This window comes from Caretta caretta, chromosome 4 (genome assembly GCF_965140235.1).
Source record: "Caretta caretta isolate rCarCar2 chromosome 4, rCarCar1.hap1, whole genome shotgun sequence".
NCBI lineage: Eukaryota > Metazoa > Chordata > Testudines > Cheloniidae > Caretta > Caretta caretta.
The window spans coordinates 3,784,866-3,800,987 of record NC_134209.1 but is presented as its reverse complement, the minus strand read 5'-3'; the positions used below and the strand labels follow the sequence as shown (position 1 = coordinate 3,800,987).

The 16,122-nt window shown below is 49.2% G+C and overlaps 1 protein-coding gene across 2 annotated transcripts in view; it reads left to right on the top strand.

Annotated features, from left to right (window-relative positions):
- LOC142071820 (class I histocompatibility antigen, F10 alpha chain-like) overlaps nucleotides 1-15,754 on the top strand; it is a 33,849-nt gene extending 18,095 nt beyond the window's left edge. The window contains exons 3-8 of one of the 2 annotated variants that reach the window (XM_075127382.1): nucleotides 4,517-4,792; nucleotides 6,222-6,497; nucleotides 8,737-8,835; nucleotides 9,253-9,285; nucleotides 12,582-12,623; nucleotides 13,191-15,754. In XM_075127382.1, coding sequence (XP_074983483.1) covers nucleotides 4,517-4,792; nucleotides 6,222-6,497; nucleotides 8,737-8,835; nucleotides 9,253-9,285; nucleotides 12,582-12,623; nucleotides 13,191-13,195 — 731 coding nt within the window. In that variant the 3' untranslated portion in view covers nucleotides 13,196-15,754. The remainder of the gene's footprint in view (nucleotides 1-4,516; nucleotides 4,793-6,221; nucleotides 6,498-8,736; nucleotides 8,836-9,252; nucleotides 9,286-12,581; nucleotides 12,624-13,190) is intronic. The other variant, XM_075127384.1, reaches the window with a different exon arrangement.
- Nucleotides 15,755-16,122: the final 368 nt, after the last annotated feature.

Below are 16,122 nucleotides of genomic sequence, written 5' to 3'. Positions count from 1 at the left end.
TGCAAACAAATAGGATGAACACACTCAGTAGATTACAAGCTTTCTAATGACATCATACAAGAGCCCTTTTGCGTAAAGCATATTCCAGATACATCATATTCACATTCATAAGCGTATTTCCATAAAGCATATGGAGAGCAAAATCACAATTAATTAATCCTGAGTGTCAAAGGGCGTCTCTGACCCATTCTAGCCCTGCAACACCTCAAAGGCTGAAGTTGTGCATTGTCTCCCTGGCCTCCATCATTCCTTCCCTGGATCCAGGGAACGGGTACGCTGCCCTCGATTTGAAAGATGCCTATTTCTACATCTCTATTTTCTGAGACCACAGAAGGTTTCTCAAGACTGTTGTGAACCAGGCTCATTACCAGTTTACCATCCTCCTGTTCATCCTGTCAGCAGCCAAATGGGTCTTTATGAAATGCATGGTAATAGTGGCAGCCTTCCTGAGAAGGTGAGGGGTGCAGGTGTATCCGTATCTCAGTGACTGGCTGGTCAAGGGCCAGTCCAAGTGCCAGGTAAAAGCCAGTATCCACCTCGTCCAAGCAACCTTTCGAGCACTGGGCCTGCTGATAAACGAGCAGAAGTTTATTGAAGCAGTGCTCTATTATACCCAGGCCAGGGCCTTCCTCCCAGAAGCCCACTTCCAGTCAGTGTCGTCACAGTTCAAGGCCCTCTCAGGCTGTTGGGTCACAAGGCCTTCTACATATACGTGGTGCGATATGCGAGGTTGCACCTCAGACCCCTTCAGGCTTGGCTGGCCTTGGTGTACTGGCCAAACAGCCATCATTTGGACTCGGTGCTCATGGTGCCTGCCCATCTCAGGCACCTCAGGACACAAGGTCGGTGGTCCCAGCAGGAAGTCTTGCTACGGATGAACATCAGAGAGCTCAGGGCGGTCCGCCTAGCACGTCAGGTGTTCTTCCCGCCCATCGCAAGCAAGGTGGTGCAAGTTCTTACAGAGAATATGGCAGCCATGTTTTACATCGACAGGCAGAGAGCGGCCCGCTCTTCTCCCCCCGTGTCAGGAGGCCATTTGCCTGTGGGAGTTCTGCATAAAGCACTTGAGCCACCTCGAAGCTTCTCACCTTTCGGGAGTCCAGAACGAGCTGGCACATCAGCTCTTCTCACCGTGAATGGTCCCTATGCCCCGACATAGCAAGGGCCATTTTCCAGTGGTGGGGTGCTCCCCTCGTAGAACTGTTCACAACCAGACAGGAAGGGGAAATGTCAGCAGTTCTGCTGTCTGCATGACTGCAACCTGGGCTCGCTCCCAGATGCCATCTTACTCCCTTGGAGAAAGCACCTGTTCTGCGCCTTCCCCCCCATTCCTTTTGTGCACAAGGTCTTGCTGAGGTCAGGGGCGAAGGTTATTTTGTAGCCTCAGCCTGGCCACGTCAGCACGAGTGCCAGGTGTAGTGATTCCATCTGTTGAGGTGCACCTAGCCGCCATCTCTGCATTCGACCCCCAGGTGGGTGGGTGGGTGGTCAGTTTTTTCACATGAAATGTCCCTTCACTTCCTGAAAGGCTTTATCCGCGAATCAGCTCAGAGAATTTCATTGTGGATCACACTGTGTATTCACATATGGTACGAGCAGGCAGGTGTCCCACCACCTGCCTTCCCAGCGGCCCAGTCTATGAGAGCACGAGCTTCCTCAGTGGTGTTCATGGCCCAGGCTTGATCCAGGACATTTGTAAAGCAGCGACCTGGGCGTCAGGACACACTTTTTCTTCCAACGGCGCCATCACCCAGCAAGCTAGAGATGACGCTGGGTTTGGTTGGCCCACCTCTTACGGTACTGCAAGGGAGTCATCAAATGTGGCATGAACGTGTGCAAGCAGTTGAAGAAGAAAAAATGGTTACTAACCATTCTGTAACGCTTGGTCTTAGAGACGTGTTGCAAACGTCCATTCCACGAGCCACCATCCTCCTCCTCTGTTGGAGTTGCCGGCAAGAAGGAACTGAGAAGGTGCGGGGTCGACGGGTCCTCTTATACTGCGCCATGAGCGCATGGTACCAGAGGGCACGAGAGGCGACCTGACGGGTACCACTGAGAGAGAAATTCCTGGCGACTGTGTGCAGGGCCTGCACGCCTAGCGTGCAATGGACGTGTGCAACACATCTCTGAGAACAGCCGTCACAGGAAGGTTAGTAACCGGTTTTTGCCCAAGCCTGGGGCATGGTTCAGGGACACAGCTCAGTGGGCTCGGCTCTCACCTGTGGCTGTGACCCCAAGTGGTATTTTAATCCCTTGGCCGACGTTTTTCCAAACGTGATTCGTGATTTTTTGGGTGTCTGAGATTCAGCGGCCGGGTGCCCCCATGTTCTGATCAGGCCCCTTTAATGGGTCTCAGGTGGGCACCCAAAATCACTAGTCATTGCTGAAAATCTAGGCATTTACCTCGGTGTATCTAATGCATGATGGGGGAGGGGTGTAAATACTTGGGACCCTGTGTGGGGTATTTTTGTGCCCCCACATTCTGCCCTGTTTGCCAAGCGAGGGGTCTGATCCGTTCCCCACGCGTTTCAGTCTTCCTCGTGATCCTCACAGTGTTCTCTGTTCACCACAGCCTCCCTCCCTCTCTCCTAAATTCTCCTTCCTGTCCCCATCTCCCTTCCCTCCCCCCTAGTCTCCCTCCCTGCCTCCTGTCAGGCCGGGGGTGGCTGTATTAACTGAGTCTGCTCTTGGTTGTGTGCGAGATGGTGGCCGTTGTTGTGAAGATTAGCCTGGCTGTGGGAAAATGGTGGCCAGTTGAACTAAAGGCTGTCAATGGCCTGATCCTTACAGGGAATCACCTTGAGACAGTGGCCGTGTGAAAAAGAGGCCAAGCATCCCAAGTTGGTGCTTTGCCGTTCCTAGATTGAGCTGGAGACACGGGGAAGATGGGGCAGGGAAACAGAGGGACCCTGGGGATTCTGTGAGGTCATTAAACCAGAGCAGAAGTTAGTGTGGGGGACAGATCTCCTGTACCCCTTCCCTACAGGAACATGCGGGTAATGTGAATGGAGGAGGTGGGGGACCAAGTCACCCTGAGGATCCTGCAAAATTAATACAACCAGAGCAGGAGAGAGTGGGGTATAGACACCCCGAACTCTCTCTCTTCTCCAGAATGACCCTGATTACCAGAACCGGGGGACTCCTCAGAGAGCAGAAGAGAGCTGGAGGGGATAGACCTCTGCAATATGGACTATATGGTGGATAGAAAATTGGTCCTCGGGCCGGTTTTGTTCAATAACTTCATAAATGATCTGGAGGATGGTGTGGATTGCACCCTCAGCAAGTTTGCAGATGACACTAAACTGGGAGGAGAGGTAGATACGCTGAAGGGTAGGGATACGATACAGAGGGACCTAGACAAATTGGAGGATTGGGCCAAAAGAAATCTGATGAGGTTCAACAAGGACAAGTGCAGAGTCCTGCACTTAGGACGGAAGAATCCCATGCATCGCTACAGACTAGGGACCGAATGGCTCGGCAGCAGTTCTTCAGAAAAGGACCTAGGGGTTACAGTGGATGAGAAGCTGGATATGAGTCAACAGTGTGCCCTTGTTGCCAAGAAGGCCAATGACATTTTGGGATGTATATGTAGGGGCATTGCCAGAAGATCGAGGGACGTGATCGTTCCCCTCTATTCGACATTGGTGAGGCCTCATCTGGAGTCCTCTGTCCAATTTTGGGCCCCACACTACAAGAAGGATGTGAACAAATTGGAAAGCATCCAGCGGAGGGCAACAAAAATGATTAGGGGACTGGAACACATGACTTATGAGGAGAGGCTGAGGGAACTGGGATTGTTTAGTCTGTGGAAGAGAAGAATGAGGGGGGATTTGATAGCTGCTTTCAACTACTTGAAAGGGGGTTCCAGAGAGGATGGTTCTAGACTATTCTCAGTGGGGGCAGATGACAGAACAAGGAGTAATGGTCTCAAATTGCAGTGGAGGAGGTTTAGGTTGGATATTAGGAAAAACTTTTTCACTAGGAGGATGGTGAAACACTGGAATGCGTTCCCTAGGGAGTTGGTGGAATCTCCTTCCCTAGAAGTTTTTAAGGTCAGGCTTGACAAAGCCCTGGCTAGGATGATTTAGTTGGGGATCGGTCCTGCTTTGAGCAGGGGGTTGGACTAGATGACCTCCTGAGGTCCCTTCCAACCCTGATATTCTATGATTCTATTAATATCCAGAGTACTCTCTCTGGGGTTGTGCCACCCTGCACCCCCTACAGGGAACATACAAGAACAAGCAGCAGTGAGGTGATCCTTGAAGGTTGTGAGCTCTCTATAGTGGGGGGTCTTTAGTGTACAAAGACCCAACAGATGGAGTGTGGGCCCCCTGTGGGTTTGGCTTCCCTCCTGAAAGGAGCTGGGAGGGTGTAGGACCCAGCAGCATAAGTGGGAACCCCATTTCTCAGGGGAGGGAGGGCCCAGTAGCAAGGGGAGGACCCAGTGGTCTACCTGCAATGGGGTCTTGGTGAGATTTCAGAGAGAGGCTGCTGCTGACCCTCAGCTGTGTTTCAGGGTTTCACATTATCCAGACGATATACGGCTGTGATCTCCGGGAAGACAACACCACTTGGGGGTTTTACCAGGATTCATATGACGGACGCGACTTTCTTACCTTCGATAAGGAGACCGTGACTTGGGTAGCAGCAGACATTGGGGCTCAGATCTCCAAGAGGAGATGGGATGCTGAAGTACTTGACAACCAGCGGTGGAAACGCTACCTGGAGGAGAAATGTATTCCCTGGCTAAGGAGTTCTCTAGAGTACGGGAAGGAGACTCTGCAGAGGAAAGGTAAGATGGGGGACAAGCCCCACCCAAGAGGTCACTACAAGTTACATCTCCATTCCCCAGCCCCAGTTCCAAAATGGAGCAGGGGAGTAAGGGGCAATTCAGCGAACCTTGCACCAGGGATGGGTGGGGAAAGAACCCCTTCCCCACCAGCACTGCTGGAAAAAAAGATAAGAAATTGAAAATGTTAAAAGCTGCTCACTGTAGAGAAGCTGATCAAATGAGCCCAAATTTGCAGCACACATTCTAGCTCTTCCCCTGGTGTGACACAGTAGTTATCAAGGCAATCTGCCAATGCATGTGCATGTTAGAGCACTTTACTTAATTATGGAAGAGCCACCACTTCTCTGGACACCAGCTTCATTCACCATGTAATTCTTCCTCATTCACTGTCTGCACCATCATATTTTCTTGTGTTACCCCCAGCCCCTGTGTTCCACCAATGACCATAGCTTTGTTCTTGTTGCCTTTGTCCAAACTTCTCCCACAGTCATTTATGTGCTTTCTTCCATGCCATCCCCTACATGTGGAATTGCCCTCCCCATACTAATCTGGAAGAAGGCACCCCTTGTCCTTAAAGTTTTCCCCCTCAAGACCTACCTTTGCTGCAACACCCTCTTACTTATTCCTTGATTCTTTTATCAATAAGACATCTGATAATCACACTCAAATTTATCAAAGCTTTTTCAGTAAAGATTAATCAGCACAAACATAGAAGGGAAGAGGTTAAATGCTTTACCACTCCGACTCAGGAGGACAGTTGCAGCGTAGTCTGCTTCAAAATGTTAACTCGCTATTACCCACATATGTACCTTGTGTGTTACCATGTACACACATTTCCCAGATTAGTTAGCATCATTACACACCCTAATCTTTCCCTTCCCAAACAGTTTGCACTTGCTGTTCAAAGTTACTTGAAATTTGTACCCAGTTTTTTGCAACATACTAGTTACTTATTTCTCTCAGGAACCTCAGCAGAACATTATCTTTTCAATTGCCATCTTTACAAATGCCAAGAAGTAAAAGCCATACACAGCAGTCTAATGTATATTTCAGTGCCAACGGGCTGGGAAACTGATTTTTCAACATAAGAGTAAATGCATTTGAAATCCATAATATTGGGGTAAATAGATTTGGTAACAACCTACAAGAAATTAGCCAATTAATATTAGTTAATTTGAGGGGCAATTTAGCACTGTCACTTTTTGTTTAATGGGCCCTTTCCATCTTTAATTGGTCATTTTATCTAGTTCATTTTTTTGCTCCCTGGCCAGGGCAAGATTCTTCTCTCTTTCATATCCAGGGACTGAGAGGAGATGGGCACAAACCTAGCACATGATTGACACCTGTATCTGGAGCTTAGTGAAGCCTTTCAAGGTACTTGTGTCACTGTGGTTGAAAATAACTAACTTCAATTTCTTCTTTTTCCCAGTGCGCCCAACAGCTAGAGTGAGCGACAGGTCATCTCATGATGGCCTTATCACCCTCTCCTGTAAGGTCAGTGGGTTCTACCCCCGGGACATCACCGTGACCTGGCTGAGAAATGGGGAGAGCAGACAGCAAGAGACCTACTCTGAAGGCATCCTACCCAGTGGGGACGGGACCTACCAGACCTGGGTGACAATGGAGATTGATCCCAAGATCAAAGGCCATTATTCATGTCACGTGGAGCATGAAAGCCTATCAGAGCCACTCTCCGTCTCCTGGGGTAAGGCATTTGTGTGTGTGTCTCTTTTTTCCTTGTGGGAGAGGGGGAATCCGTTAAACTCAACCCCTGAAAAATTCTCATTTGGATTTCTAGGCTGAAGCTGGAATTTCCTCAGGGTCTGTGAGGCCCTGTCCCCTTTGGCCCTGTCCCTCTGCATCAAGTTCTTGTGCTGGAGTTGGGACCCACAGTGCCTGGGGCTCATGCCTTGCTCTCCAGTTTGCTGCCTCTGGGGCTGTTCGATACATCTCAGCAATACAGTGTCTCTGAAGGGAGAAGATTAGTAATCGGACATTAAGGCCTGAAGGGACCATTCTAATCATCTGATCTGAGCTCCTGCATAGCCCAGGGCAGGGGGGAATCACACCAGGGACCCCAGCATCCAGTCTGGTCATCTGTGAGCAAACTAGAGCTCATCCTTCAGAAAGAGATGCCCATTCCAGATGTAAAGTCTCCAAGGGATGGAGAATTTACCACATCCCAGGGGAAGCTCAGATCTGCCCCTTATTTCCAGACAGAATTGGTCTTGCTTCAGCTTGCAGCCCGGTGTCAGAGAAAAACACAGTTCTCACTCTCAGGTTGGGTGCAGCAAGTCAGATACACTTTATTATCTCAAGCAATTGCACAGAGGGAGAGAATGCCCTAGGACACAGGGTTTCCCACACCTAGGCAGGTCTCTCTACAGATAAACAATTAGAGCAAGTATTTATACCTTTATTACAGACAATAATAAGCAACAGCTGCATATTGTTTATACATATTCCTTCATGATATCTCATTTTGCTCAATTTCTCTTATAGTCTACGTTCTATTCTTATCTAATACAAGGTCACAACAGCCTCTTTCACAGTTCTTTTCCACTCGCTTCGCACTATCCCCGCTTCCACAAATCTTGCGTTATTAAAGCTAGAGTTAGCCTGACTTCTGTTCATTTCAGAGGCCTGCATCCAAATTCCCTTTATATACTTCCACATCGGTCTCAACTTCATGCACTTGTGGTCCTGCCATGAGTGCAGGGGACGGGACTAGATGACCTCTCGAGGTCCCTTCCGGTCCCCTGATTCAGCAGGTTCTCAGAAACACGGCTCTATGGGCTCTTCATTCTTGCCCATGTGGCCAGAGAGAGAGGTTTAATGTTGGGAGCAGCTTGTTTCTGTGCGCAGTGATGCTGGAAGGGAGGTATGGCCTTGGAATGGAGCGAGGAGGCAGATTAGAGCCCTGCATCACGGGGGAGAGACTCATATGCCCCTAGCACAAGAAAGTCTAGGAATAATTTATTACAGATGGAGCTCCCTTCCAGCCATCTTTTTGCTTGGTTAATTGGGATGGGGAAAAATGCAACATTTGGAAGTGCAAACGATTTCTGAGCGGGCAATGTGCACCGGGACTCTCGTCAGCAGACGGTTTCACATCACGATCCTGCTCCCACGTCCCTTGCCAATTTTTGTGTCATAACCCACATTTCCTTATTCTCTTCGAAATATTTTTCTTTTTGCTGTATTATCATGTGGCTCTTTCAGACAACAGGAGAAGCTGATTAATGAAACTGAAAGTGTATACAGAACGTGGGGTTTAACAGGTTTATATAAACCAAAAACAGTATTAATATTTCTATCCTCCCCTCTTCACTTCCTGCCCCCTCAAAAAACACGCATTGTGTCTGTAACTCCATTCATGGCAGGGAAATCCAGAGCTTTGAGGTCAGTTTCCAGTTTGGCACCAGATTCCCACAGTGGGACTGTTCCATTAGTCATGAAAGTCAGCATGGTCAAGGGGGGTTAGGGGCTGGGAGCCAGGACTCCTGGGTTCTGTCTCTGGAAGGGGAGTTGGGGTTAGGGGGGTTAGAGCAGGAGGGGCTGAGAGCCAGGATTCCTGGGGTCGATTCCTGGCTCTTGCACTGCCTCACTGTGTGATCTTCAGCAAGTCTCCCCCCTTTCCCGTGTAGGGATGATACTGACATCCATGCTCTCCCACAGTTCTGAGGATTGGTTAATGTTATAAAAGTCTTCGAGTTTAAGTGCTAAATATTTATTATGACTTGAAGTGGTAGAGACTGTGTCCAGGACTTCCTATGGTGGGGTGCAATGCATGGTGGCTGCAGTGGAAGGGGTGGAGGGTTGCAGGACTCAGCCCTAACTTGGGGAGCTGACTGACGGATCCCTGCAGTGGGATGAAAGGGGGATTTTAGAGGTGGGGGGAGGGGGATTTTTCCCCATTGATCATTCTTTCCATTCCATTTCAGAACCAAATAATCTGATTCCCACTGTGGCTGGAGTTATCACTGCAGTTGTCCTGGTTGGTGCTATAATCGGAGTAGTCGTCTGGAAAAAGAAACGCCCAGGTAAAGAGCCTGGGATGGGGGGATTCTCTGGACTTGCCGGGCCCTGCACACCCGCCTAAGGGCAACAGCAGTACAGGAGCCTGTGTCAGTCCGGTGTAACTGCCCCATTGCGGGACTGAGCTAATGACCCCCAATGGGAGCTGCTGGAAGGCCAGACCCAGAAACTGGGTGTGGGTTACAGTTTAGATGGGGCTAGGTTTTCCAAAGAGCTCAGCACCCAGTGCGCCGAGGTCTTTGGAAACAGTCTCATTGTGTCTTTCTCTCCTGCCAATTGTGAGCGCCTGGGACCTTGAGTCCATTACTGAGCTCCAGGGGGCTGTGCTGGGCCAGGGGCCTGGTTTCTGAGCTGTGGACACAGATCGGAGTCGGTTCCTGCCTTGGGAGCTGCATTCACTGAAATTTGCCTTCTCTCTGCAGGGAAGAAGGGAGACGGCTATGCTGTAGCTCAGGGTAAGTGACAAGAGACCCATCGCCTCTTTTCAAGTGGCCATCTCTGAACAGCCATCAGTATTTGCTTGTGGATTTTAGCCTGGAAGCACTGACAGGAGATCCTCGCTCCCACTCATAGGCCTTGTCTACACTGAGGATTTTAGGGAAATCTCCAACTATTGCTCTAGTACCATAGAATCGTAGGACTGGAAGGGACCTCAAGAGGACACCTCGTCCTGTTCCCTGCACTCATGGCAGGACTAGGTATTATCTAGACCATCCCTGAGTAACCTGCTCTTAAAACCCTCCAATGAGGGAGATTCCACAACCTCTCTAGGCAATTTATTCCAGTGCTTAACCACCTCTTCCAGTCCTCTCTCCCATCTTCCATGACTTTTCAGAGCTATTGACTCAGATATCTCCTCTGTCAGTTCCTTGACTATTCTAGGATACTTTTCATCAGGCCTTGGTGACTTGAAGACCTCTAACTTGTCTAAATAATTTTTAACTTGTTCTTTCCCTATTTTAGCCTCAGATTCTACCTCAATTTCACTGGTGTTCACTATGTCAGACATCCAATCGCTATGACACGTTTGGGTGAAAACTGAAACAAAAAAGTCATTTAGCCCTTTTCCCATTTTCACATATTCTGTTATTGTCTTTCCTTCCTCATTGACTAATGGGCCTACCTTGTCCTTGATCTTCCTCTTGCTTCTAGTGTATTTGTAGAATGTTTTCTTGTTACCCTTTATGTCTCTAGCTAGTTTGATCTCGTTTTGCACCTTGGCCTTTCCAATTTTCCCCCTACATACTTGTGTTATTTGTTTACAGTTTTCCTTTGTAGTTTGATCTAGCTTCCACTTTGTGTAGGACACTCTTTTGATTTTTAGATCATTGAAGATCTCCTGGTTAAGCCAGTGTGGTCTCTTGCCATCCTTCATTTCTTTCCTGTGCAGTGGGATAATTTGCACTTGTGCTCTTGATAATGTCTCCTTGAGAACTTTTCAACTCTCCGGAATTGTTTTTCCCCTTAGACTTGCTTCCCATGGGATCTTACCTTAGTAAACTCAGGGAGCTGCTAAAGTCTGCCTTCTTGAAATCCATTATTTTATTGTGTTGTTTTCCCTCCTACCATTCTTTAGAATCATGAATTCTGTCATTTCATGATCACATTCACCCAAGCTTCCTTCCACTTTCAAATTCTCAACCAGTTCCTCACTATTTGTCAAAGCCAAATCTAGAACAGCCTCTCCCCTAATAGCTTTCTCCACATTCTGAAAGAAAAATTGTCTCCAATACATTCCAAGAATTTGTTGGATAATCTGTGCCCTGCTGTGTTGTTTTCCCAGCAGAGGTCTTCTTCAGTAGTGTAGAGTGGCTGTAGACACATGTTCTCTAACCTTGCTCCGAGGAAGTCCTAGATGATACAAGGGTTAAAAACACCTGAACCCCATCTCCTCAATTGCTCCACCCCTGCTCTCTCTGGTGGAACTGCATGGCTTGCGGGCATGGGTCCCAATTTTAGTAGTGTAGACAAGGCGATAGTCAGGAATGTATACGGTGGTTTTGGGCTGAATTATTATCCCCCTAGAGCTGTGCTGTGTGTGGCTGAGTGTGACCCTGAAGGTGTCTGACCTGCTTTTAATGTTACACTTCTTTTGACTTACCTGAAAGTTGGTTTGGTGCTTGTGAAATCTGGGCCTGATCCAAAGCCTGTTGAAGCCAATGGGAGTCTTTCCACTGACTTCAGATCAGCACCACTCTGTCGCCTCGATGACCACGTGTTCAAATCCCCTCCTCAATTGTCTCCTGTAATTAGCTTTACCAACAGGACCAAGACTAAAAATTATGGGAGATATTTACATACATTATTGACTGCATCTGAGGCCCTCTAATATCTGGTATGAAGAGCCAGTATAAAGTGCACAGATCTGCCGGGCCCTGCTAGGGTGTAGTCATCCAGCTCTCTCTCTATGCTCTCAGGGATCCCCCAGCAGGTAACGGAGGGGGTTTGAGAAGTGCCAACAAAACCTCCGCAGAGCACCACCCTTTCTCCTACAGCTGGCCCTCAGTCGTGCCTCCTTCCCTCCTCCTCGTTACTCCAGAACAACAGAAATTCACATGCAAGAACTTTGTTAATGGGGAGTTGAGGTGGCAGGTGCTCAGCCCTGCCCTGGGCTCCCTGTGTCCTTTCAGAATGGGAGTGTTTAATTCCCAGAAGTCAAAGGTTGGCAAACCAGGATATGCAGAGATATTATGGCCAAATTCACAGCCATAAAAAACGCATCACGGACCATGAAATCTATACAGATTTCACAGGGGAGACCTGCGTTTCTCTAACAGGGGGTCCTGACCCAGAAGAGGGTTGTGGGGGGCGGAGGGGGTTTGCAAGGTTATTGGAGGGGATCACAGTATAGCCACCCTTACTTCCGTGCTGCCTTCAGAGCTGGGGAGCCAGAGAACGGTGGCTGCTGGCCAGGCACCCAGCCCTGAAGGCAGTGCCCCCCCAGCAGCAGCGCAGACGTAAGGGTGGCAATGCCGTGACCCGTCGACAATAACCTTGCTGCCCCCCTCCCCCCAGCCGCTTTTTGGGTCAGGACCCTACAGGTACAACACTGTGAAATTTCAGATTTAAATAGCTGAAATGATGAAAATGACAATTTTTTACATCCTGTGACTGACATTGACCAAAACCGACCATGAATTTGGTAAGCTCTTAATTATGATGCTTCCCACGCAACTCAAACTCTGCCCCAGTGGGTCTGGGAATAGGAACAAGGAATAGACCAGCACCATGCCAAACCAAACTTGTCCTTGTCTGTGTGCCCAGCACCGCCCCAAATCTGCATTCCTCTTCATACCGTCCACATTGTTCGGTGCAGCGCCATTGATTAAGGCGGGAATTGCTGTGCATTGGCGGGGGGAGGGTAACATCTGTGGTCTGCGTGAGGGACCCCTCTGGGCACAGACCAAAGGAGGCAGAGTTGAGGTTGTTTAGCAGGAGTATCCTTAGCCCAGCATCTCCTGCTTTGCCCGCCGTTGAATGTTGAGTAGTCTGGGCTCCCGTTCTGACGAGGCATGAAGAGCACAGAGCAGTGCTGTCCCCCTGCAGTGGTGACGTTTTTTGCACGTGAATAATGGAAATCCTGGGCAGCTGCCCTGTAGACTGATCTGTGCACCAACCAGCTCACTGCTCGGGAAGAGTGAGGTGATGACTGTTCCCTTTGGATAGGAGTCCCCGTATCTAACAACTACGCTGAAACCCTGTCCTGTGAGAGACGCTAATATACTCTCTCTTCTCCGCCTCCTCTGCACAGCAAACGACCAAGGATCTAGTGGTTCTGACCTATCTGCCCAGGGTAAGTGAGGGGGGCTCTAGCCTAGGGGTTCACTGCTCTCACTGAGGCCTCTGGAGAGAGAGACCCAGTCCAAGTCATTGGACCCTGAGTCTCCCTGGCCCATCCCCTCTAGCAAACCAGCCCCAAGGAGCAGAACAGGGGAGTTTGGGATCTCTTATTTCCCTTTTATTCACACTGGGGGTGCAGGAACAGGTTTGCAGCCAAATCCCCCTTGTTTTCGCTGCGATGACTTTAGGTGTGAAAGACGCTAGTGAGAGGGATTTCTCTGTGGCTGCTGGTACAGCGTGGGCTGAGCTCAGCTTTTGCAAGGATAACTCCAGCTGCTTCAGAGAACAGTCTCCAGTGAACTGCAGGGAGGAAGCAGCAGGGACAGAGCCCAGCCCTTGGGGCTCCAGGAACCCGGGTCTCTGACCCTGGAGCTACAAGCTTTGTCAGCGGGGCTAGAGATTTTATCCACTGAACCCTGCAGCCACTAGGGCGACCGCCCCGACCGCAGCCTGCACTGTCATTGCAAAACATGATGGCAGGTTCCCTTTGACAGACGTTGCCTGTGTTTAACTTCTGCAGCTTAACTGAGCCTGGTGGAGTCCGTGCTACGGCCTGAGGGGACCCCCGAGAGGAAGACGGATGAGCTCTGCTCTGTCTCCCTACAAGAACCAGTCAACCCCTCCCTAGCTTTTCTCTGGCAATTGGAGGGTCCCGTGTGGGATTTCTGGCCTCATCTCTCTGCTCACTGAACGACGTTTTGCTTTCCAGATGTCATAGTTTTCTGTAATAATGTTTTATTTGCACAAAATAATTTCCAAAATTTTACTGGATTAAAATCTCTGTTAGTCAGAGTTCAGTGTTTGCCCCATTCAGTGTGGGCACGCCGTGCTCTGGCTGCGCGGTGCGGTGAGCTAGGTCTGTCAGCAGTAACTGCTTGTGCATCTGTGGTGGGGACGGCTTTTTTTCCTGCCGAATTTCATGATTATAACACGGTAAATGGCCGGGTCTACTCGCAGCTGTTCGCGCTGCTGCCATCATCAGCTGCGGACGTCTGTTGGACAGGAATAAGTGTCTGCGTTTAGTTTGTAAGTGCCTCTAATGTCCTTTTCACCATTCATAGAGCCATAGAAATGCTGGGCTAGAAGGGCCCTCAAGAGGTCATCAAGTCCAGCCCCAATCTCAGGCAGCACCAAGTTAACCTAGACCATCCCTGACAGGTGTTTGTCCAACCTGTCCTTAAAAACCTCCAATGATGGGGATTCCACATCCTCTCTAGGCAACCTGTGTGACGAAGTGGGGATTTTCCTAACGTTGCGTATGTATACTGTGTGCCTCAGTTTCCCCCGTGTGCTGCATGTCTAACCCAGGTGGGAGGTGGGGTGTCTGTTGTTGTAGAGGACCAGGTGTGACCCAGTCTAGCAGCCTGGACCCCAGACCATGGCCTGGGCACTTTGTAACTTAGCGACTGATGGACCTGAAGGCCCATCCCAACTTGGAGCCAGCCAGTTATGGGCAGCGGAGAGAACAGAGAGCTGAAGAGAGAGTCACCTGGAGACCTGTTTGCCCGGGAAAGAAGACAGATGGAAGTGGGGCCTTGGAGGTGATATGGGGTGGGCCGCAGAAAGGAGGATTCACTTCTGGTCGGGGAACAAAGAGCGGCCTGAGCCCACCTGGATGGGGACAGACCCTGATGAACGCCCCTGAGAAGGTCTTGTAATCTGCTCCAGACGTACAATAAACCCTTCTGTGCTGCGCTGGCTGAGAATCGCTGCAGGCTCAAGAGAGGCAGGCATGCTGGAGGCTCAGACGGGCGGTACTGGGAGGCGGAGGAGAAGCCTACAACTTAAACCCTGAGCAAAGAGTGTGACCTCATGTAGGCTCAATACTCTGAAAGGCCGGTTCCCATACGGAGCCAAGAGGGCACTGGCCTGTGAGTCTGTGACAACCTGTCCCACACTGAACTGTCCTTAGAGCTAGAGAGTTTTCCTAATGTCTAACCTAAATCCCCCGTCTCCTACTGTCAGTGCACCTGGAGAACACTTGATCACCGTCCTCTTCAGAGCAGCCCTTAATGCCGGGGTAGATAATTATTTTTTGTCAAGGTCCAAATTTCTTGGTCACGATATAGCCACGGTCCAGACTCAAGAGAAACATTTTTCACACCACAAGTGCCCTGTTCAACGACCGCCTGCAGTGCTGTGAAATGTGCCCAGGGCCTATATTGTTTCTATTCTTAGTGCATTAAATGAAAAATAAAATCAAGCCATAGTATAGCCTGAAAATAACCTCCAAGAAAGATAATGAGGAGTCTGGTGGCACCTTAAAGACTAACCGATTTGTTTGGGCATAAGCTTTCATGGGCCCACGAAAGCTTATGCCCAAATAAATCGGTTAGTCTTCTTGGAGACCCCAGGGCATGGCCACTAGTTAAGTCGAGGGGATGGAAGGCAATAAGGGTCGAGGAAGTCTCCCTGCTGAAGGCCGAAGGGCTTCTTCTCAATGCCCCTTAATAGAATTTAGGCCTGGCTGGTTTGAGTAAGCTCTTTTGCTCTTAAAACAATGTTGCAGCCGCAGATAATGCCTTATAGTGTAAGGTTTGCTGACGCCAAGTTAAAGATAATAGGAGAGAGAACTACAAGGCCAGGCAGGACGTGCTGGTTGTTTAAGTTGCTAGGAATGCTTGTTAGCGGTTGCAGGAAGTAAACATTGTTGTAACCCAGATAAGGAAGGCAGAGTATTTGTGTAAAGTTTTAATTGGCTGATGTGTAGTGCAGTAGCATTAAGGAATATAAAAGTGTGTGTAATGACCTGCTCTGGGTGCAGGATTGGAGATTCTGTTCTCCCTGGACCTTGTTTGCAGCTGCACATAAACTTTTCTGCTTCTCCACCCCGTTGTGATTATTGAGTGAAGCACACCGGGTAACGAACCCCTGCTGTTGTTTGGCCTCTGGGCACTGGGTGCTGGCAACAGTCTTTAAGGTGCCATCGGACTCCACGTTGTTTTTGGGGATACAGACTAACACAGCTCCCCCCTGATACTTGTCTCCAAGAAAGATGTAATTTATCTGAACCGTTGAGAAAGTGTTTTGAAAAATGTCAAATAGATGCAACTATTCGCATTAAAAATACTTTCAGGCAACAGGTTTAAGTCTGTGTGTGGGTTTTGTCAAATACGGTTATTGTAGGCGTATGTGCACAGAGAGAGAGAAACAGATTCAAAACTTTTTCAAAAAGGAGTACTTGTGGCACCTTAGAGACTAACCAATTTATTTGAGCATGAGCTTTCGTGAGCTACAGCTCACTTCATCAGATGTATACCGTGGAAACTGCAGCAGACTTTATATACACACAGAGAATATGAAACAATACCTCCTCCCACACCACTGTCCTGCTGGTAATAGCTTATCTAAAGTGATCAACAGGTGGGCCATTTCCAGCACAAATCCAGGTTTTCTCACCCTCCACCCCCCCACACAAATTCACTCTCCTGCTGGTGCTAGCCCATCCAAAG